Genomic DNA, 18824 nt, shown 5'->3' with positions numbered 1-18824 from the left:
AGTGAACACCCCTGACCCCTCGGTGAGTTTCATGTCTTTGTAAACAAAAGTTTAATGCATTTTAGGAAGGATTGTTCCAGTGCACCTATGCAGCCATTGTAGAGGTGGGGGGTGATACAAGAAACACCTGAAAATTCTCAGGCCAGCACCACATGTCGAAATTTCAGTCAAAACCGCCCCACCTCATCATAAACCGTCTGAAAACAGGGCTTTAAGTGTAAAATACCGAACTTGTCCTTTAAAGGGATAGTTCACTTTAAAATGAAAATTCTGTCATCATTTACTCATCATTCACTCATTTGAGTAAAACAAATTCATATAGGTTTAAAACAACATGAGGATGAGTAAATGATGACAGAATTTTCATTTTAAGGTGAACTATCCCTTTAATACAAGTCAGTTTCTCAATCATAGGATTATAATACAATTGTATTGGTCTATAATAAAGTTATATAGTACTATATTTATTTTGCAATGCAAGCCTACCACTATAAAAAGTGTGACTGTAATTTTTGTTTGTTTTGCTATCTTGGACTTGATACTGACACCCAGTGGTGGGGATGTTTTATCATCCGAAAGCAAAGACCACTGTAGAAATGCTTCATACAAATTATTTTTGTACTTTAATGGCAAAAAAGACAAAAAATAGGATTCAGCTGGTCATGTGATCTCAACCGTAGCCCTAGTGAGACAACCTTCTCCATATAAAATACAATAGTCTTTATTTGTGATGGCCTATTGATTTAAACAGACTTAAACAAATGTTACTATCAAACTTAGAGCTAAAACTTTTAATGATGACAAAATTACTGAGCGCCCCCTTTAATTTGAACAAAAGGAATATAATTTCTTGGGTTGTGCTTCATGAACTGTTTGTTAACCATGTTTTAAGATTATAGGTGTCATAAAAAATAACATTTTAAAATGGGCAGCTTTCCATCTAATGCTATCAGTACACCTTAACAAGTATTGTGCTTATTGGAGAAAATGGACTACACACTCATGAGGTAGACCTTGGGGGCCAAATAAATGGAAATGTGCAATGTTTGCACATACTTTTGTCCTTGAGCGACTTATCTATGGGAGCGAGCAGACTGGAGTGGATTGGATATTAAAGCGATTGGATGTTTGTAGTCTGACTGAAATGGTTCATATCTAAATAATATGATATTTGAGTGATAATTAAAAGTAAATACCCATGTGAATGACCAATGAATCTGAGATGAACATAAAGTCATGGCATCTATCTTAGCATAGATATTACAGTCTCACCTTTGATATATAGGGCTGTGGCTACAATGTGGGAAAGTGTAGGCCAGTAGCTTCATTTAAAACACACTAAATAAAAAAGATACAATGAGACTTAGTGTAGTAGGCCTATCTGTGAATGTTTCATGTGTGTGAGACCCTTGAGAATGAAGTAACCATGCTATATCTCCTCCCAACTATGTCCTCACTGCCCTCTGTAGAACACGTTTACAGACCCCTCCTCCAGCCCACCTCAATGCCATAAATCAATCATGTGACTGGGAAGCAACATACAAACATGGGAGTATGCATAAACAGTAGCTTCTATAACGTGGGTATGGGTTGAGGCTGAAGGCCTACTTAACTCTTTTTTTAACCTTCACGTTTGAATTAGATTAAAAGAGTATCGACTTTCTCACATTTTGGAAAGGAACAAAAATTACAATATATATATATATATATATATATATATATATATATATATATATATATATATATGCCACACTAACGGTATTTTTGACATTCTGTTTGCTTTCTCTTGAGCATAGTAGTTATGTAAGCTGTCTGGTAAGTTTAAATACTACTGTGTAATAGCCTCCGATTGGACCGCGACCCTCCAGGAATCCTTTACTAAATGACGCAACAGCATCTGACCTCATTTCCAACATAAACTGGCTGGTGGTCAAGCCACAGTCTAAGTTGTGGTCAAATTCTCAATGAAATATGACGTCAAAAACCCGAATGGTGTCTACATTTATTGACACGCTCGCTGTGATTAAAATCATGCATCCACAAACGTTGCGCTTTTTCGTCACAAACCCCTTAAAACCGAATGAATAACGTGGTGCAACGCGGAGCGCATGCTGAACGCAATTGCTTAGCTTTGCTAAAAAAGTGCTACTGCGATGCGGCAGTTGTCAGGGGGATATCGGAGTGGAGGGGGTGTGATTGGCTGAAGTGGCCCAGTTGCCTTGGCGACGGTAGGGGGGGTACGGAAGCGTTGCCGTGCGGCGTGATCTCCGCGCTGCGTGGATGGAGGAAGCAGCTGCTGATCTTTTGACACAGCGCGAGCGAAAGGCTACTGCATGAACGCACGGGAGCTTTTGTCGTCGGACTGGACAGTAGAATGCACGAATGTAAGTGAACGGGTTTCGATATAATTTGTTATGTTGGTTATTTAAAGGGAAACATTTGTTTTAATCAGATGACAAGTACGAAACGTATCTCGCGAACTGTAATCTAGCCAATAACAATCATTTGACCTGAGTCCCTCATATTGTTGTTTACGTTGAACGAATCATTGTTTTACCTCACTTCTGCTTTGAAATAGTCGTGTGTAACAAAAAATTATAAACATTTTAGACCATGTGATTTCGCTAGCCAACTTAGTTGAGTGAAATGCACGCGTTTCGCTGTCGAGCTGACACGAAACCAACCACATTACAGATATTCGTACAGCTTTACGAAATAAACTTGTATCAACAAGAAAAATATTAAGGGATTTTGTTCCGTTTTATTACCTGAACGCCACTAGATGGACAGAGGCTCGCGTGAAGCTTCGGTTTAAAGCCACGTTTTAGCTTGTCGCTAACTGAAGATCCTCGTTCTCGTCAAGACTAGTCAACATTCTTTTGACATTATCTGCGGAAGTTTTACAACACGACATACGAAACAATATAGCCCTAACACAGTCTTTAAAATTAGTTCAAACGTTACTTGGCGCGAAATATTGTCTTCCCTTTTAAATACAAAACTTAAATTTAAAATCATTCGAATGGAACGTGAATCAAACGCTCGTTATTGTATTCATATCATAGCATTTTTAAAGGTTATGGCTGAAGGTTACAATGATACTCAGTTTGTGGCGACTAGTGAGAATCTAGGGCAACTATGTAACAGGAGATCTGAGGGTGGGGGTGTTATTTTTTGCCCATTATTATACGCCGTGCATATCCATGGGCATTTATGAGATCGAAACCGAAGGTCTTCGGAGATTAGCTCGTGACTTGTTGATGAAATTGGGTGTTCTGACGCTTACGCGCACTCATTATTTCCGGCGGTAGATATGTCTGAGTGACACTGACACGTGGTCAGGGAGCGAGCATTGCTGGGAACGAGCACAGAACTTCTGCCCAGTTTGTCACATGAGCACATCGTTTAGTTCTGCTGTATACTTTTGCACTTTAGACTGTAGACTCATTGAGGCCATCTCCAATAGGCAGTTGTAATGTATTTGTGTGAAAGTTCAGTTGTAAACATAGTGGTTGTCATTTTGTTTGGATTTTTTGCTTCATATTTATTTGTCACATACCTGTGATTATCTGCATGAATTCAGATATTGCATTGGCAGCTATATGTGAAAGAGCAGAATTGCTCAGAGACTTCATTAGTATAGTCCTGTGGTAATGTACTGAATGGCAATAGTGTCTGAACAGTGCCGTTCTCTGGAGGGCTTTTGTAGGGCACAGCAAATGATCCCTTGCTTATTGCTTCTCTCCTGGCATTAAACGGCAAATTAATTAGTCTCATTATAACTCTCATGATATGATAAATAAGATCTGGCGGCTGGTTATATAGAGTATATATGTTCAAAAGCAGAGGAAAGACACGGTACAGAGTTCGGCTATATTTTAATTTCTTAAAAAAAATAATCCAGATAATTTACTGACTACCATGTCATCCAAAATGTTGATGTCTTTCTTTGTTCAGTCGAGAAGAAATTATGTTTTTTGAGGAAAACATTCCAGGATTTTTCTCGTTTTAATGAACTTTAATGGAACCCAACACTTAACAGTTTTAATGCTGTTTGAAATTGCGGTTTTAAAGGGCTCAAAATGATCCCAAGCGAGGCATAAGGGTCTTATCTAGCGACACGATTGTCATTTTTGACAAGAAAAATAAAAAATATGCACTTTTAAACCACAACTTCTTGTCTATCTCCGGTCCTGTGACATGCCAGCATGACCTCACGCAATTGCGTAATGGCGTGAAAAGGTCACGTGTTACATATATGAAACGCACATTTGTGGACCATTTTAAACAATAAACTGACACAAAGACATTAATTAGTATCATTCGACATACAACACCGTTGGAACGGTCCTCTTTCTCCACACTTGTAAACACTGGGGCGGAGTTTTGCATACGTCTATCCGTGACCTCTTGACGTGATGGCGTATTGTGTGAGGTCGCGCTGGCAGATCGGGGGACCGTGGGTGGACAAGAGGTTGTGGTTTAAGGGTGCATGCTTTTTGTTTTTGTTGTCAAAAATGACAACCGTTTCGCTAGATAAGACCCTTGTGCCTCGTTTGGGATCGTTTGGAGTCCTTTGAAACTCTGTTGAAACTGCAATTTTAAACTGCGTTGGGGTCCATTAAAGTCCATTAAAATGAGAAAAATCCTGGAATGTTTTCCTCAATAAACATAATTTCTTCTCGAATAAACAAAGAAAGACATCAACATTTTGATTGACATGGTGGTGAGTAAATTATCTGTTTGTTTTTTTAAAGCAAATGGACTAATCCTTTAACATTTTTGGGCTGTTTTTAAAAAACGCTTAACGGTAATTGATTAAAGGTTTGTCCATTAACATGTCAATGTTTTACCATATATGCTAAATGCAACCACTGTATTTTGTATATTACTTTATATGTCATGTATTTTACTTTCATGATGATGAACTTTCAATTTAGTTTAAAAATTAGTTTGATGAAAAGTGCTTGACAGTAATGCAGGAATGAGTATGTTTACATGCACAGAATAAGTGGATAACTATCAGAAATGTGCTTATAGAAACCTTATTTTCATGTCAATAAACGGCTTTGCAGAAAACTGTGTTTACATGGGATTTGGAGATTTGTCAGGTTTCTCGCAGGCAGTGACATCACTGTCTAGTCATTCAAAAAGCCGGTGGGACGTCTGTCTAAAGTTGTACTGTTGTATCTCTTCTCATGTCTGCAGAACCTGTAACATGAGCTTTTAATTTCGCAGTTTGAGTCGAGGGCAGACTTTTATGTATTGCCTTATGCTTACTTCCGCTTGTAATGTTAATTTTTTTATACATGCGCACATGAACAAAACTGTGTGAAAGCAGGATAAGGCATTTACATGCAACGCGAAATCAGGGTAATGAGCATTTATGAGCCATTCATGGGTGTTTTACAAGTTTACATGACCCTGCACGTTATCCTTTTATTAACCATAATCGGTGTAAGACGTAAGGTGTGCATAAACGCACTCAATGCCATAATAAATGTTTAAAAAATAACAGTACATTACTACAAAGCTAACATGGCACATACAAATCACAGACTGGTTAGTTTTCTATTTTTCTTCTGAAATAAAGACTACAGTACAACTTTTCGTGGATAAATTAGAAAACACATTCAGCGAATATACCTGTGGTCACTGTAGAGTTGGATTTTGGTAAGATGTTTAGACTTATCCAGACTCAAAAGCAAAGCAGATCAAACTTTATGTCCAAGCTTTTATTGCCCCTTTAACGACAACGGCTTTGTTTAGTGACCCCTCCTCTCATTATACCTCCAGCTGCACATATTTCTCATCTGCTGTTAGCCTCTTTTTGTTCCTCATGCCCTCAGTGATAGACCAGGAGGCTCACATCCCCAGGAGGCTATAACGCTGCGGTTGCCATGGCTACGTTGTGACACCGGGGCGTGGTAATCAAATATAGGCGACTGCTCTGGATTTCAGTTGCAAATGCGAGCGTTTTTCCCCCTCATTTGCCTGGGCCGTGTCACACCTCGTGCCCACCCCAACCCCCAACACAGCCTTGTGCTCTTAGACTTGGTCTGTCACGCTTCTTCTTGCTTAGCTTTCCTTTGCTTCTTTCTTGAAGGATTTAAGCCGGAGGAGCAGCCGGCAGGCCATTAGGGCCCCTGTGTCCATTGACAGTGATGCTAATGTCAGGCACTGCCTTGATGAGGAGAGCTTGCCCCAGTACCACAGCCTGTGTGTCATTGTGGTTACAATGGCCTCTTTTGTGTGGGTCACTCCTGTGTGAATAAACAGGGTGTGTTTAATTGAGACCGTAGGGTGTGACAATAGCACAGGACGAATGCCAGACAGCATGCAGTGGAGACTCTGTGAGGCCCGTGTGTATGAATGCATATATGCCACCTGCATTTAAACATTTAAGAAATTGATCCTACAGTAAACTTTGCTTTTCATTTTTGTGTGGATCGTGACGCAAAACAAACTTGTGCATTGTGTATTTACTACTGTGGATTACAGCTTTTGAGATTTCAGAACCCTTGCATATGAATGTATTTAAGTAGCTTAGCTTTGAAATGTAATGCAGAATTGTGGCAAAAGGGAGCCACAAACTAAAAACAACAACAGGGCCTTTGTACTGTACTTTGTACTCGGTCCTTTTAAAGTTAGTTTTCTTGAAGTTAGTCTGATATTCTCTGTCGAATACCTTCATCAAGTAGAATACCTGATTCTGGTATACAAGAAAAGTTGTTAATCTCCAGCCGTTTTCTAAAAGGTTACTTAGGTGACCTTCCTGCTGGGCTTTTAGATCAGCCTTCACACAGCAATGGAGATGCGCTGGGGAGCCCTTGAGTTGGAACTGATGCTTGAAAGACCAACACCAGAAGCAACAGGATAGAAAAGCTCTCTGCTTGTTTTTTTTTAAGCAGAAACCTGTAATTCAAATGGGCTTTTTAAGCATGCTTGAACACGTAGCAGACCCCTTGATCTCCATCTCCAACTGTTTTATTACAGGTCCACATGCTCTCTGCGCCACTCCGCTCTTTACTCGCTAATGTAAACATAAGCGATTCAATGGTGAATAAATCCTTCTGCAAACTTTGATGGAAATTACTTACTGAATGCTGAAAAATAAAAAATAGAATTGGGTTATTTTTTATACTTGCGTGTATGATCGCCGTTTTTTGCAATGTTACCCTGCGGTTGTTAGGGTGTTTAGTAGATTTGCTTGGTGCTGGATTTCTAGTTAAAAAAATTTATCCCAAAGACTCTGGCCTCTTCTTAAAGCAGGAATGGACCCTAGATATTTTAGCCTATTATCACGGGTAATTTATGTCCATTTTGCATTTTACATGAGAAGAAAAAGAAATTGCACGATTTCGGTTATTACATTGATATTGTGTTTAAGCGGAATTTTCGTAACGGTCTTTGATGGACTCAATTAACCAGAATGCACTATGTGAAATTGAGTCATTAGCTCCACCCACTAACCGATGCAGCCTTCAGGTTTGTTCCACTTCATGCGACGCCGCAAGAACCAACAGCCACATGGCGTCAAGGTTCCGCGAGAGCGATTTAAAAACAAACTTCTCCTTATGATTTCGCGAATCGCTCTCGCGGTACTTTGACGTCATCTGGTTTCGATTCTTGTGGCGCCGCATGAAGTTGAACAAGCCTAATAACTACTTTTACCGCTCAACCTGCTCTCAAATCAACTCTTGAAGTTAGCCGACACACGAACCCAACCAAAGAGTAACTCCGCTTTTACCGTCTCTGAAGTGAAAATCACCAAAACCCCCGATAAAAGATGACTAGAACCTGTGCAGTATGTGGATGTAAGGACAACAAATTCAGGCCACCGGGAGTTTTTATTGTTTACATCAACGCGACCCTCAGCTGATTACTCGGAAATTTGAATATGCAGCCAGCACTTTTGTCAGGAAGGTTTCGAGTACTGTTTTCAGCCCAGTTTTTCCACGGACTCAGGTAATGTAAAATGGTAAAAATATCTAAAACATAATTTGGCTTAGTTGTAGTTTTGTTTTGTATAACTATGGTAAACATACTACGTATTATGAACACGAGCAAAGCAAGCTAAAGTATCCTGTGCAGCTGTCAATCAAAGGATGTTATCATCTACTGTAAATCATCTCTCCTCAAAACCCGCCCCCCATTTAGAACGTTCAGAATTATGTAGTCGTGCATTTTTCTTCCGGTGATTTGACAACAACCCATCAAATCACTGTTACTGTAACAGTTAAAAGCTTACATTTTTTATATGGAGTTAGTACATTTGATGGCAGCACAATGAACTACATATATGTGATGAAATATAGTGTTATAGCATAATGTTGTTTTTGGGTGGACTTCTGCTTTAAGTGCAAAGCCTGGAATATCGTTTTTCGTGTACGCGCACAGTCAACTCGTAAGTGAACACAGACATCCGACGCATGCGCATTACGACAAAATGCAATGCATCTTCTGTGCTACAAGACTACATTCTCCTGTATGCCCATGCGCCTACGTGTACAATGTACACTGGGTTTTAAAAATCCGGTGGTGCACGTACAGTACACACGCGCACTCTTTTGATGACGAGAATTGCGCTACGCGCACTGTATGCGGACCCTCGTGTACACTTAAAAAAATTGACTATACTTCGGTTTTAAGTCAATAGTGTTTATTTGATCACCATATTTTGAATCAAACAACGAAAGCCAAAAGTACACTTTTTCTCAACAAGCGTCATATTTTAAACTTTAAAGTAACATTCAAGTCTACAAAACAAGTTATTACTAGAGTTTATGTGTCTATTCATATCTTACCCTGCATGTGAGCAATAACTATTATTATAGCCTCTTAGATCATTTAGCTCATATTTATGTTTTATACATTCAATAATACAGCATTAAACAATGCCCCTGCTATTCAGAGAGCCCAGCTGTGAGATTGTATTCCCCCTTATTGGATTTAAAGGAGTAGTTGTATTTGTAAACTGCCCCTCCCTTAGATAGAAGTTGAGTTTGTTTGTGTTTTAATTGGCTAAAAGCAGTAAAGTGACATCATTAGCATTTTCTGCATGTGTGGCTGGAGTGTTTGGAGATGGGCTGATAAGTTTGTTTTAGGGGGAGTTATATTTGTCTTGCTAATGAGTGCCACATTGAGTGTGGCGATCAGGTCTCTGGTCAGGACGGGAAGCAGACGTACTTATGTTATAAATTACATACTTGTTTTTCAGTGGCTATATGGAGAGAGACAACCAGAGTTACAGAAAAGAAGAACAGCATGCGGTGTAATGTTGTGGGGAGTTTCAGCTTTCTATAAATGTTATAAATGTGGAAGTTTTCAGCACCTTTTAATACAGTGAGATTTGTAGAAGGTTTGTATTTGTGTCGGGGGTGTTTTTGAATGATTTGGATGGAAGATGGAGAACCTCTCTCTGCTACCTTCAGTCTGCTCTTCAGAGTGAGAAAGAGAGTGATTCAGAGCAGCACTTTATGTGATTATTTATTTATTGATGTGCTGTATGGTTTCCATGGTAGTGGGTATAATAGTGGGCAGAGAAACATTCACTCTTCTAGGCACTCAGCCTCTTTTACTTGAGCTGATTATTTATTTATCAATATTCAGTGTGCTTTCCATGCCTGTCCATTAGAGAAAGTCACTTAGTCTGTGTCAGTGCAGGTTTCTGATTGGTTTCTGTAAGCTATTCTCTGCTTTGAAGGCTTTTTGTTTCTTTAGGCGTTGTGGGGCGCCAGGTTGGGCCCCAGCAATCAGATGAACAGACTTGAACTGAACATCACTTATGCTCTCTTTCCAGGTCTGTCCTATTGTGACGTGACATGTAGACAACAAAATCCGAGAGGCCGGATGTATGCAAATTATTTTGGGAATTGAATGCGAGTGGGGGGGGGCAGTGAGATGAATTCTACGTAAGGAGGAATTTCTATGAAACTGAGATGTTCAGAATGTTTAGCACTTTTCGTATGTTTGTGAATACGGGTAGACTACCGTTATTCAACTAAGACAAGGTAAAAACGTTTTTTTCATTCTCTGTCACCTTGTAAATGCGGCCATAGGCTAAAGCCCGATTTATAGTCGTGCGTAAGCTCTTCGCCGTAAGTTATCCGTAGCCTGTGCGTAGCTCTGCGTAGCCTGACGTGCGCCTCCAAAATTTTTAACAGTGCGTCAGTTCTACACAGACCGCATGCGATGTAATCGGTCCACCAGAACCCCTCCCGTCAGGTAAAAAAGACTGTGTCATAGGTATTTCCGTTTGCGACGGGGAAAACAAAGATGAGACAAGTTGAAGAGTGATTTAACTCAAACTGCAACAAAAGCCGCTGTTTATTTACTTCAATCATTGTTGGTCTTCTCCAATCAAACACAAGAAGTTGCTGTTTCTTCTTCGTTTGTGGGTTAACTTGCCAAGCTTCTTCTTTGACGGTCGCGCTGCTACTGTGGTTACACACGTGGATACTGCCCACCAGCGGTCTGCGCGTGTGTTTGTACTACGACGCGGACGACAACGCAAAATTGTAAATGAAAAATGCCGTAGGACCTACGCCTAACTATAACGAGCCTTTAAGCGTCACTTTTCATGTTTCTGCGTTGTCCGTGCGTTCGCGTCAACGTGTATTTACACATTCAGACCACTAGTCAGCATTATCCACGTGTTTAACCCACAGCAGCAGTACAACAAACAAAGAAGAAGCAGCTTGGCCATTGCCAGTAAACCCATAAACGAAGAAGAAGAAGAAGAAGAAGAAACATTTCGTGTGAATGTTATGTTAAAAAGACCATCTGTGATGCAGGAAAATGGACAGCGACTATTGTTGCAGCATATGTTTGTCACAACCTCAACTTATCGACCTATCTTGGTTTTTTCGCCATAAACAGAAATCTGTATGAGGTTTTTTTTACCTGACGGGAGGGGTCCTAGCAGACCAATCACAGCACTTTCGGGCTGTGTAGAACAGACATTTTTGCAGAGGTGCCCGTCAAGCTACACACAGCCTACTTTATAGAACCCTGCGCATGACAATAGACGGTTTCATCGGACGCATGTGCGCTGACGCGATACACGTCTGGATTCGAACTTTACTTCCAGTTTTTTTTTTTTTATGGTCTGACTAGTTGCTAAATGATCTCTTGAACAAATGATGCCTCGTCGAAAATAACAAATGTTTTGGTTTCCTAGGTAATCTACGTGTTGTTTTTTGCTTATACAAATAAACTACGTTTAAAGAATTTTGTTGTTATTTATTCTTAGCGGAGTTTACCGGAAGTTACGTGCGGACCACGACAGCTGCATGTTTATGTTGTTACTGCTGAAACCGTAGATAAAGCCAGCTTGAATCAGACAGTTCATTACGATACGAAACAATATCGTTTTTCTCCGCCAGCAATGCAATATTTGGGGATACATTAAACACTTCTTCGAAGCAATTACAATTCAATTTGATTTATTTATTAATATTTTTAAATTATGTGCCTACTTAAGCAGTTACATTTTTAATAACTTACAAGTCCAACAAAAGAATATAACATTAAAGGCGGGGTGCATGATTTTTGAAAAACACTTTGGAAAAGGGAGTCGGGCTGAGTACCAAAACACACCTGTAGCCAATCAGCAGTAAAGGGCATGTCTACTAACCAATATCGTTGCCTGGATTGCGTATGTGTGGGGAGGGTCTATGAAAAAAAGGTCCAGACTTTATTGTGGTAGGGGCGTGTTTGTTTAGGTGATTTCAAATATCAACATTGGCTTTTAAAGATCATGCACCCCGCGTTAACATTTATTAAACTCTCTAAAAATGGCACAATCCCTCTCATAATTGGAACATTTACAACAACAAACTAATAGCAAAAAATACACTATTTAAAATAAAGAAAAATGTCAAAATGTCACACAAAATCAAGCTTGGCAACAGTCAAAGTCTTTCAGTATTTTGTGCCAAAATGTGCAATAGAAAAATAAATTCAATTGAGAAATAAATTGCTATTAAAAAATAAAGCTGTAATACTTTGATCTGTCACACCTCAGATCAAACAAGTGCTGCAGTGGTCTCTCTCTTGAGAGATATTTCTTTAAAAAAAAAAATCAATTGTTCAACATGTTCAGGAGAGAGGACACTGCGTTTTGCATGGACAATATTACCTGCAGTGTAAACACACGCTTGCCTTCTTTTGCTGTTTTCACTGCTACAACTGCTTTATTGTTGCATTGCATTCACTTGCTGACACTAGCAGATTAAAAAAAGAAAATGCGCACTTTGGCGGCAATGTGTAGATGGACATTACGTCAAGGAATGAGGATGTATAGAGTGTCAAAATAAATGTACCTCAAATCGATATTTTATGTGTGGCATTGATGCGTCGTATCGTTAGAAATGTATTGTTACACCCCTACTAGGTTATCTAGTGTAGTTGGGCTGGTGTGATATTATATTAAAGATAAGAGGCATGGTTCTCTTAAACACTTAAGTAAGGGGCCCTTAACTGTGTTCTCAAGGACTCTTTAAGGACCTCTTAATTCCCACAAGAGAAAGGGGAATGGATGAAGCAGAGAGAAAAGAATAGTTGTGCTGGAGTAAGAAAGTATGCATGTATGCAAAGACCGACAATTAGAAAATAACAAGAATGTGTGCATAGAATAGAACTTGACTTAATGCATTGAAGATTTTTTCTGGACTGTAGTGACTGTAACTTACATTGAACGGTATAAAAATAAAACACAGAATGTACTGCTATAAAGCCACTGACTATTTACTATCAAATATATACGTCAGTGTCTGCTATAAAGACTCAACTTTTATTGTATTTTATTTGTGATCATACATGTGGTAGATTTTTTTTTAAGTTTGGTTATAATTTCCCCTTCATGAAACCGCCCGTGTGCATTTTATTCTTGATTCGATCATAAACTATCTCATGATGTGCTGTTCTATTATGCTGGTGAATGATTACAGTGTCAGTGTGTTAAACTTTTTGTTGCAATTACGTGCGTCGTCACTACGACACACCCTTTACTTTTCATATTTTGTTAATCCAGTATCGGTAATTCAGACATAGGTGGGTTACGAACAATTCACACACACCTTTATGTATTTTATTTTAACCATTTCTGTTTACCTCCACAGACCCTCCTGGTTTGATGGGTCCGATAATTGGGATGTCTCCAGATAAGAAAGCTGAATCCCCAGGAGCGCAGGCCGTGTGCGGAGCAGGGACTCTCCCTGAGGCAGAAAGCGCTTCTAGTCCAATGGCCACCAGTCTGGACCAGATCAGTCGAGCCGGGGGACTGAGCGTCGTTGGAGGTGAATCTGAAGACGATGAGCTAACCAACCTAAACTGGCTTCACGAGAACTTGCTGCAGAACTTTACTCTCGGAGGACCCGAGGCACAACCCAACAACAGCCCGCTGTTTGACATCGAGGGAGGCGGCGGATCGCCAAACGGCAACACAACTTCGTCCGCCTCTTCCGTTTCAACGGGGGGCGTGGGAGATCCTTACAAGTCAAAGCCTCCCTTCTCTTTCTCCTTACTGATATACATGGCAATCGAGCAGTCGCCCAGCAAATCTCTCCCCGTGAAGGACATCTACGGCTGGATCCTCAAGCATTTTCCGTATTTCTCTAGCGCCCCTACTGGCTGGAAAAACTCAGTGCGCCACAACCTGTCCCTCAACAAGTGCTTCTGCAAAGTAGAGCGAAGCATAGGAAAGGTAAGGGGAATTCCCTTGTGGTGTACATTGGAACATCATCTTTTTCTCAAGAATGATTCACACGGCATTGCTGCAGATGTTACACTAACTGGGTCAGTGTATATAGTCACAGACTGCAGTGTGCTAACAGGGTAGTCAAGAGGAATATCGGTTTAGGGCTTTTTGAAAGGCAATAAATTCCAAGCAGAACACAATGGAGTACGGCAGGTGTTTTCATAGTTTGTATGTAAACCGTAGATGACAATGATTTATGGAATGGTGAGGCTGATATGTTTCATTAACGTGTGACATTGTGTGAATCTGTGGGTTTCATGCGTCTCAGCCTGGTGTCTGTTGCCATGGCGATGTTTCCTCTTTCCTGTTTATGAACACGGCTAGTCAAGTGAGTCAAGGTCATATTCCCCCTGCAGGACCGCACCTTAGACAAAGGGTGATGAGTTGTGTATTCATACACACACAAAAACCCAAAGCAAACACTATGCAAAAATTCCACACCCCTCCCATGAGGTCGCCATAGTTTAGTTTACTAATGATTATTAAGCAATGGATGGTTTTTGTGGTTATATCGCACAGACTGTTATGTTATCGCACAGTCAGATGGTGTGGCCTTTGCTCATTTAACCTCACAACAGTGGTTTTAATATCATGCTTGTTTCTTGCACTTCTGACTCCTCCCCTTTCTGTTTCCTCTAGACCAATGGGAAAGGCTCTCTATGGTGCGTTCACCCCGAGTTCCGGCCCATGCTGATGCAAGCTCTGAGGAAGCAGCACTTCCCGAATGCACATGCCTTCTGCACCCCTCCTGCCTCCCCTCCGAGGTATTAACACTGGGTTGTTTATATCCCATACATTTTTACTGAAAGCACAGAATTTTATCAAAACTTCAGTCAACTTCATATGAAAAAAATTTTGGTTTACTGCTAATATTTTGTGTTAACTTAAATCTAAATGGGTCTCATTCACTAATAATTGCGTACGTACGATTTGTTTATATGTGTAGAAAAAATAATGTGTAATATAATGTATATAATAATAATAATATATTGATCATGTATAATAATATATAACACAGAAAATATTATAATATAAAATATAATCATGTACATGTTATATATCAACATTATTATAATCATTATAGCTTAGTATTTGATTATAGTGTACGTGATTATTGCGTGCGAGTGGTTTTAGGTTTTCTTGAATTTTTGCGTACATTTAGAAGACATTTTAATACGAACGTTTTTGTTGAATCAAGATTCAGGGTTCCCACGGGTCCTTGAAAGTTTGTGAAAAATATACATGCATAGATACAGGTCATTGAAAGTGCTTCAATCTATTTTATGCAAGAAGTTTTCTGGAAAAAAATCCATATTATTCCCTGTGTAGTGTAGGATAATATCATAAAATGTCTAGCCTTTTAAGCACACGTGCTAAACTGTTCGCTTTAAATGCTTATATCTTCTGTATGCGAATGTTGATTCATACCAAAATGCTTTTTTGCATTGTTGTGTTTGACACATGAAAACGTCTCGGGTTACGTATGTAACTGTTGTTCCCTGAGAAGGGAATGAGACGCTGCGTCTCCCTAGCCATACTTCCTGCGTCTCTGTAACGCCATCTTTGGCAATATTTCAGATAGCGATATACTTCCTGGCTCCCGCGTCACCCTGTCTTTGTCATTAAGCCCACCTGGTTGAATTTGATGTACACATTCAGACACACTTACCCCTGGAGGCGTCCCCAAAGTGTCACTCCAGTGACGCAGCGCGAGTTCCCTCGAAAGGGAACTGTAACAATGTATCTGAAAAGGTAACATTATGCTCTCACTTGAAATGTGTCCCCACATTTAGTCCTTAAATTTGAGGGTATTTGACCTGGAAAGTCCTTGAAACGTCCTTGAATTTGACGATTTTGTATGCTTAGTAAATGAGACCCATTGTCTTAATTTTTTCGCGCCCGTATATAGTTATGTAGTAATCTCCCTCTCTTCTCTATAGTGCCTCTTCTCCTCCTCATCACCTTTTCTTGTCCGAGCAGGGCTGTGCCCTTAAAGGTTAGTAGTACACTTCATTGGTTCACATACTTCACAATTCGCTCACATTCCTTACTTATTATTATTAGCAGACATATCATCACACATTGAAAACTATCACTCATCTCAACTGCTTTTGTTCTGATCACCCCCTACTGGCCCAGTCCACATACTGCACAGTGATGCCATCTCTTTCCTGTATCCGTAACCTTGACAACCAAGGCAGTGATACTTTTAAATGAGAGAGAGAGACTGTTTCGCCACTGGGTGGAAGTGACTCATTCACTTAAACGCACACATACACAGGCAGAAACGCACACCAGTACCTGTGTGTGTGCGCATCAAACATTTCTTTCTTTTTACAGAATGTGATTTTGATGCTGCCTCCGCCATGATGCTGTTAAAGTCTGCCTCCGAGCAGAACATTGACTCATGTAAGACCGCTATCATACATCCACATCTTTTTTTTATTATTCATGTATCGCATCAAAAAACACTATTTATTCATTTATGCACATAAACCAATCATCAGTTGTGACTCTGCATATGGTTTATTTGACTCATATGATCAAGACGGACCCATAGATCTCTCGCGAAGGGATGTAGTGGTTGTGATTCGCGATCCAAAGCAGGATCACAATTACAGCAGCACCCCCGCCACTCCCTGCCAGAAGCCTTCACAACCACTCGACTTTAGTCTGGGTTTGCACCACGAGCGGGAAAAAGAAGATCGGGGCAGATGGGTTCAGGGCCCGTTATCAGGGAAGAGGAGCAGGAGAGATTCTCGGCCTGAGGTGGACGAGGAGCTTAAGGAGGCAGCCGGTTCGCTCCTGCACCTGGCCGGCATTCGCACGAGTTTAGTCGCCTCAAGACGCAAGAGCAGGAAGCTCAGTAGGAATTGAGCCCCTACCCTGCAAACTTTCTAACCCCACCCCTATCCTGTGACCTGCCCGACCTCCTTATTCTGGTTTGGTGTATCTTCCTCCTTGTCTTGGTTTTTCTTTGGTTGTTTTAACCGGGATAACATCCTGGTCTATTCATCAAACATGGCAATACGAACACAGGAGAGAAAAGCCATACGGACATCCCACATCATTTAAGTTTGTCAATGACATTGTTTGAAGATGTTAATTGTCAAAAAAGCTTCAGACTTTTACAGAAGATTTGCATGCTTCCACCTCTAAATCAACAAAAAACATATTTATACAGAAAGTGAATGCATGGATTTAAAGAGCTCCTTCATCCTCTCCTGTTTCTGCATAATAGAGGGGACATTTTTGTAAGTGCCATTGATTTAGGATCATAAGACATTGGTTCATAAACATGAGACAAAGAGAAATGCAATAATTAGTTGACCTAAATACCTGTAGTTATTTTATTTTTGTACTGCTGGTTTATATCCTGTGTGGTGGTGATGGCATGCCAATGGGAGCCTTTTGCTGACGCACTTATGATGTCAAAACCGTGTGACTTCGCTCTAGCGTCCTCATTGGATCAGTTTGCATCCCCAACCTGACCACTATGACTTTGAGAACCTGGGGGACAGATCGAAAGCTTTTCGTTGCATGCACATAAGTGTTTCTCCACTGATCTGCATCACCAGGTGTTTTATCATCCCACCCTGCACTGACATGAATAAATGCTTTTCATTAAAGGCCAATCACAACAAGAACTTCTTTACATCTACTGCAAGATATGTAAACCACTTATCCCTCACTGCTCCTTGGTGCAAAGTGTCACCGAATCAGGCTGTTGTCATGTTTTTATTGCTTCGACCTGTGGGACAGTACCTCCAGTAATGGGTTTTTCACGCTTCTTCAAACTTCCAGAGTTCCCAAAGCTGAGAGGGAACTAGAGACAATGTGAACTGCACAATAAGCTGGCCTGCAAAGAAGCAAAAACTTTTTGCGTAGCTCACTCGAGGAGCTGACCGAGAAAAGTCATAGGAACAGAACCGCAGGAAGTTAAATTATATTTGTGTAGCAAGGAGCCGAAAGGCGATCGGAGAGCCAGAAACACTCTACAGGAATATAACTGAAGCATCACTGGGTGAGGAGTAAAAACTTTCTGGACTACAGTTACAGATCGCCAAAGTTGATGCTCACAAAATTCGCTTGGCTGTGTGTACGCTGTGACCCTGAACCATTGTTTGTTTGATTTGATTGAGGTTTTAATTGTTTGTTTGAGGCTACGTGATAATTTTATATACCCGAGCATGTGAAATTGTGAAATGTAACTGCCATCTGCCCCCTCACACTGGCATAGCAGAACCTAGAACTTATTATTTGAGTTCAATAATATTATGTCAAAACTGCCTATCCTTGTAAAGTTATTTTCCTGTCACTTTAACCATGGCTGCCAATTTCTAGACACCCCCCTGCCTCTTCGGCTGTGCATTGTGCTGATACTGAATGCAAGTATTAATGGAAGGGGGTAAGAAGTAGTTTTAGAACCTGATGCCAATTTTGAAAGAAGCTGCCTATTAATTATTATTATGTTATTATTATTAATTATTAAAATATGAGCCACTTATAGTTGCCACTTCCCCATCAATTTTGTCGTGTTCATTTGCCATGTGTTTGTGGCAGACTGAACCTGATTTTTTATTTTGTAAGCTAACCTCTGTTAATAAAAGGTTTATAAAGTTTATTTTTGCCAAAGATATGCAATTGTTGCATTATATATGGTATTAAAGAATAAAGAGTTCTTTCTTTTACCTATTTATTGTTTCTTTTTGCTCCTTATTATAAAACGACTTTGAAGTAACTTTGAAGTAATAAAGTGACTAAATTCAGGAATAGAATCAGAATAATTGACTGGGCCGTTCAAATATTTGAAAATAATGCACACCCAACGCGTCGTGCTGTTTCACCACGGTTATCACAGACATTGCTAAGACATTGCTCTGGTGTTTTTTTTTAAGACAGGTCAGGTGTGGGTTTATCGAGAAATAATGCATCCTCTTGGAACGTTTCTCAACCAATCAGAATAAAGCATTCAACAGCCCTGTATACAAATTGAATACTGATGATACCTTTAAGGATAATGTGAAAAAATCTAGATGTTTTTTGAAAAGATAAACATTTT

General features: G+C 40.0%; 1 protein-coding gene across 1 annotated transcript; it reads left to right on the top strand.

The window, feature by feature from the left end:
* The first annotated feature begins 2192 nt into the window (after nt 1-2192).
* foxn2b (forkhead box N2b) lies at nt 2193-18457 on the top strand. Its single transcript, XM_055176196.2, has 6 exons — nt 2193-2384; nt 13125-13708; nt 14402-14526; nt 15703-15758; nt 16103-16171; nt 16302-18457. Exons 1-6 carry the CDS (start codon nt 2375-2377, stop codon nt 16637-16639), a joined length of 1182 nt encoding a protein of 393 aa, XP_055032171.1. The 5' UTR covers nt 2193-2374; the 3' UTR covers nt 16640-18457.
* Nucleotides 18458-18824: the final 367 nt, after the last annotated feature.

This window comes from Misgurnus anguillicaudatus, chromosome 4, assembly GCF_027580225.2.
Source record: "Misgurnus anguillicaudatus chromosome 4, ASM2758022v2, whole genome shotgun sequence".
NCBI classification, from domain to species: domain Eukaryota; kingdom Metazoa; phylum Chordata; class Actinopteri; order Cypriniformes; family Cobitidae; genus Misgurnus; species Misgurnus anguillicaudatus.
Note: the sequence above shows the minus strand (reverse complement) of the source record. Positions and strands in the feature narration are given on the sequence as shown.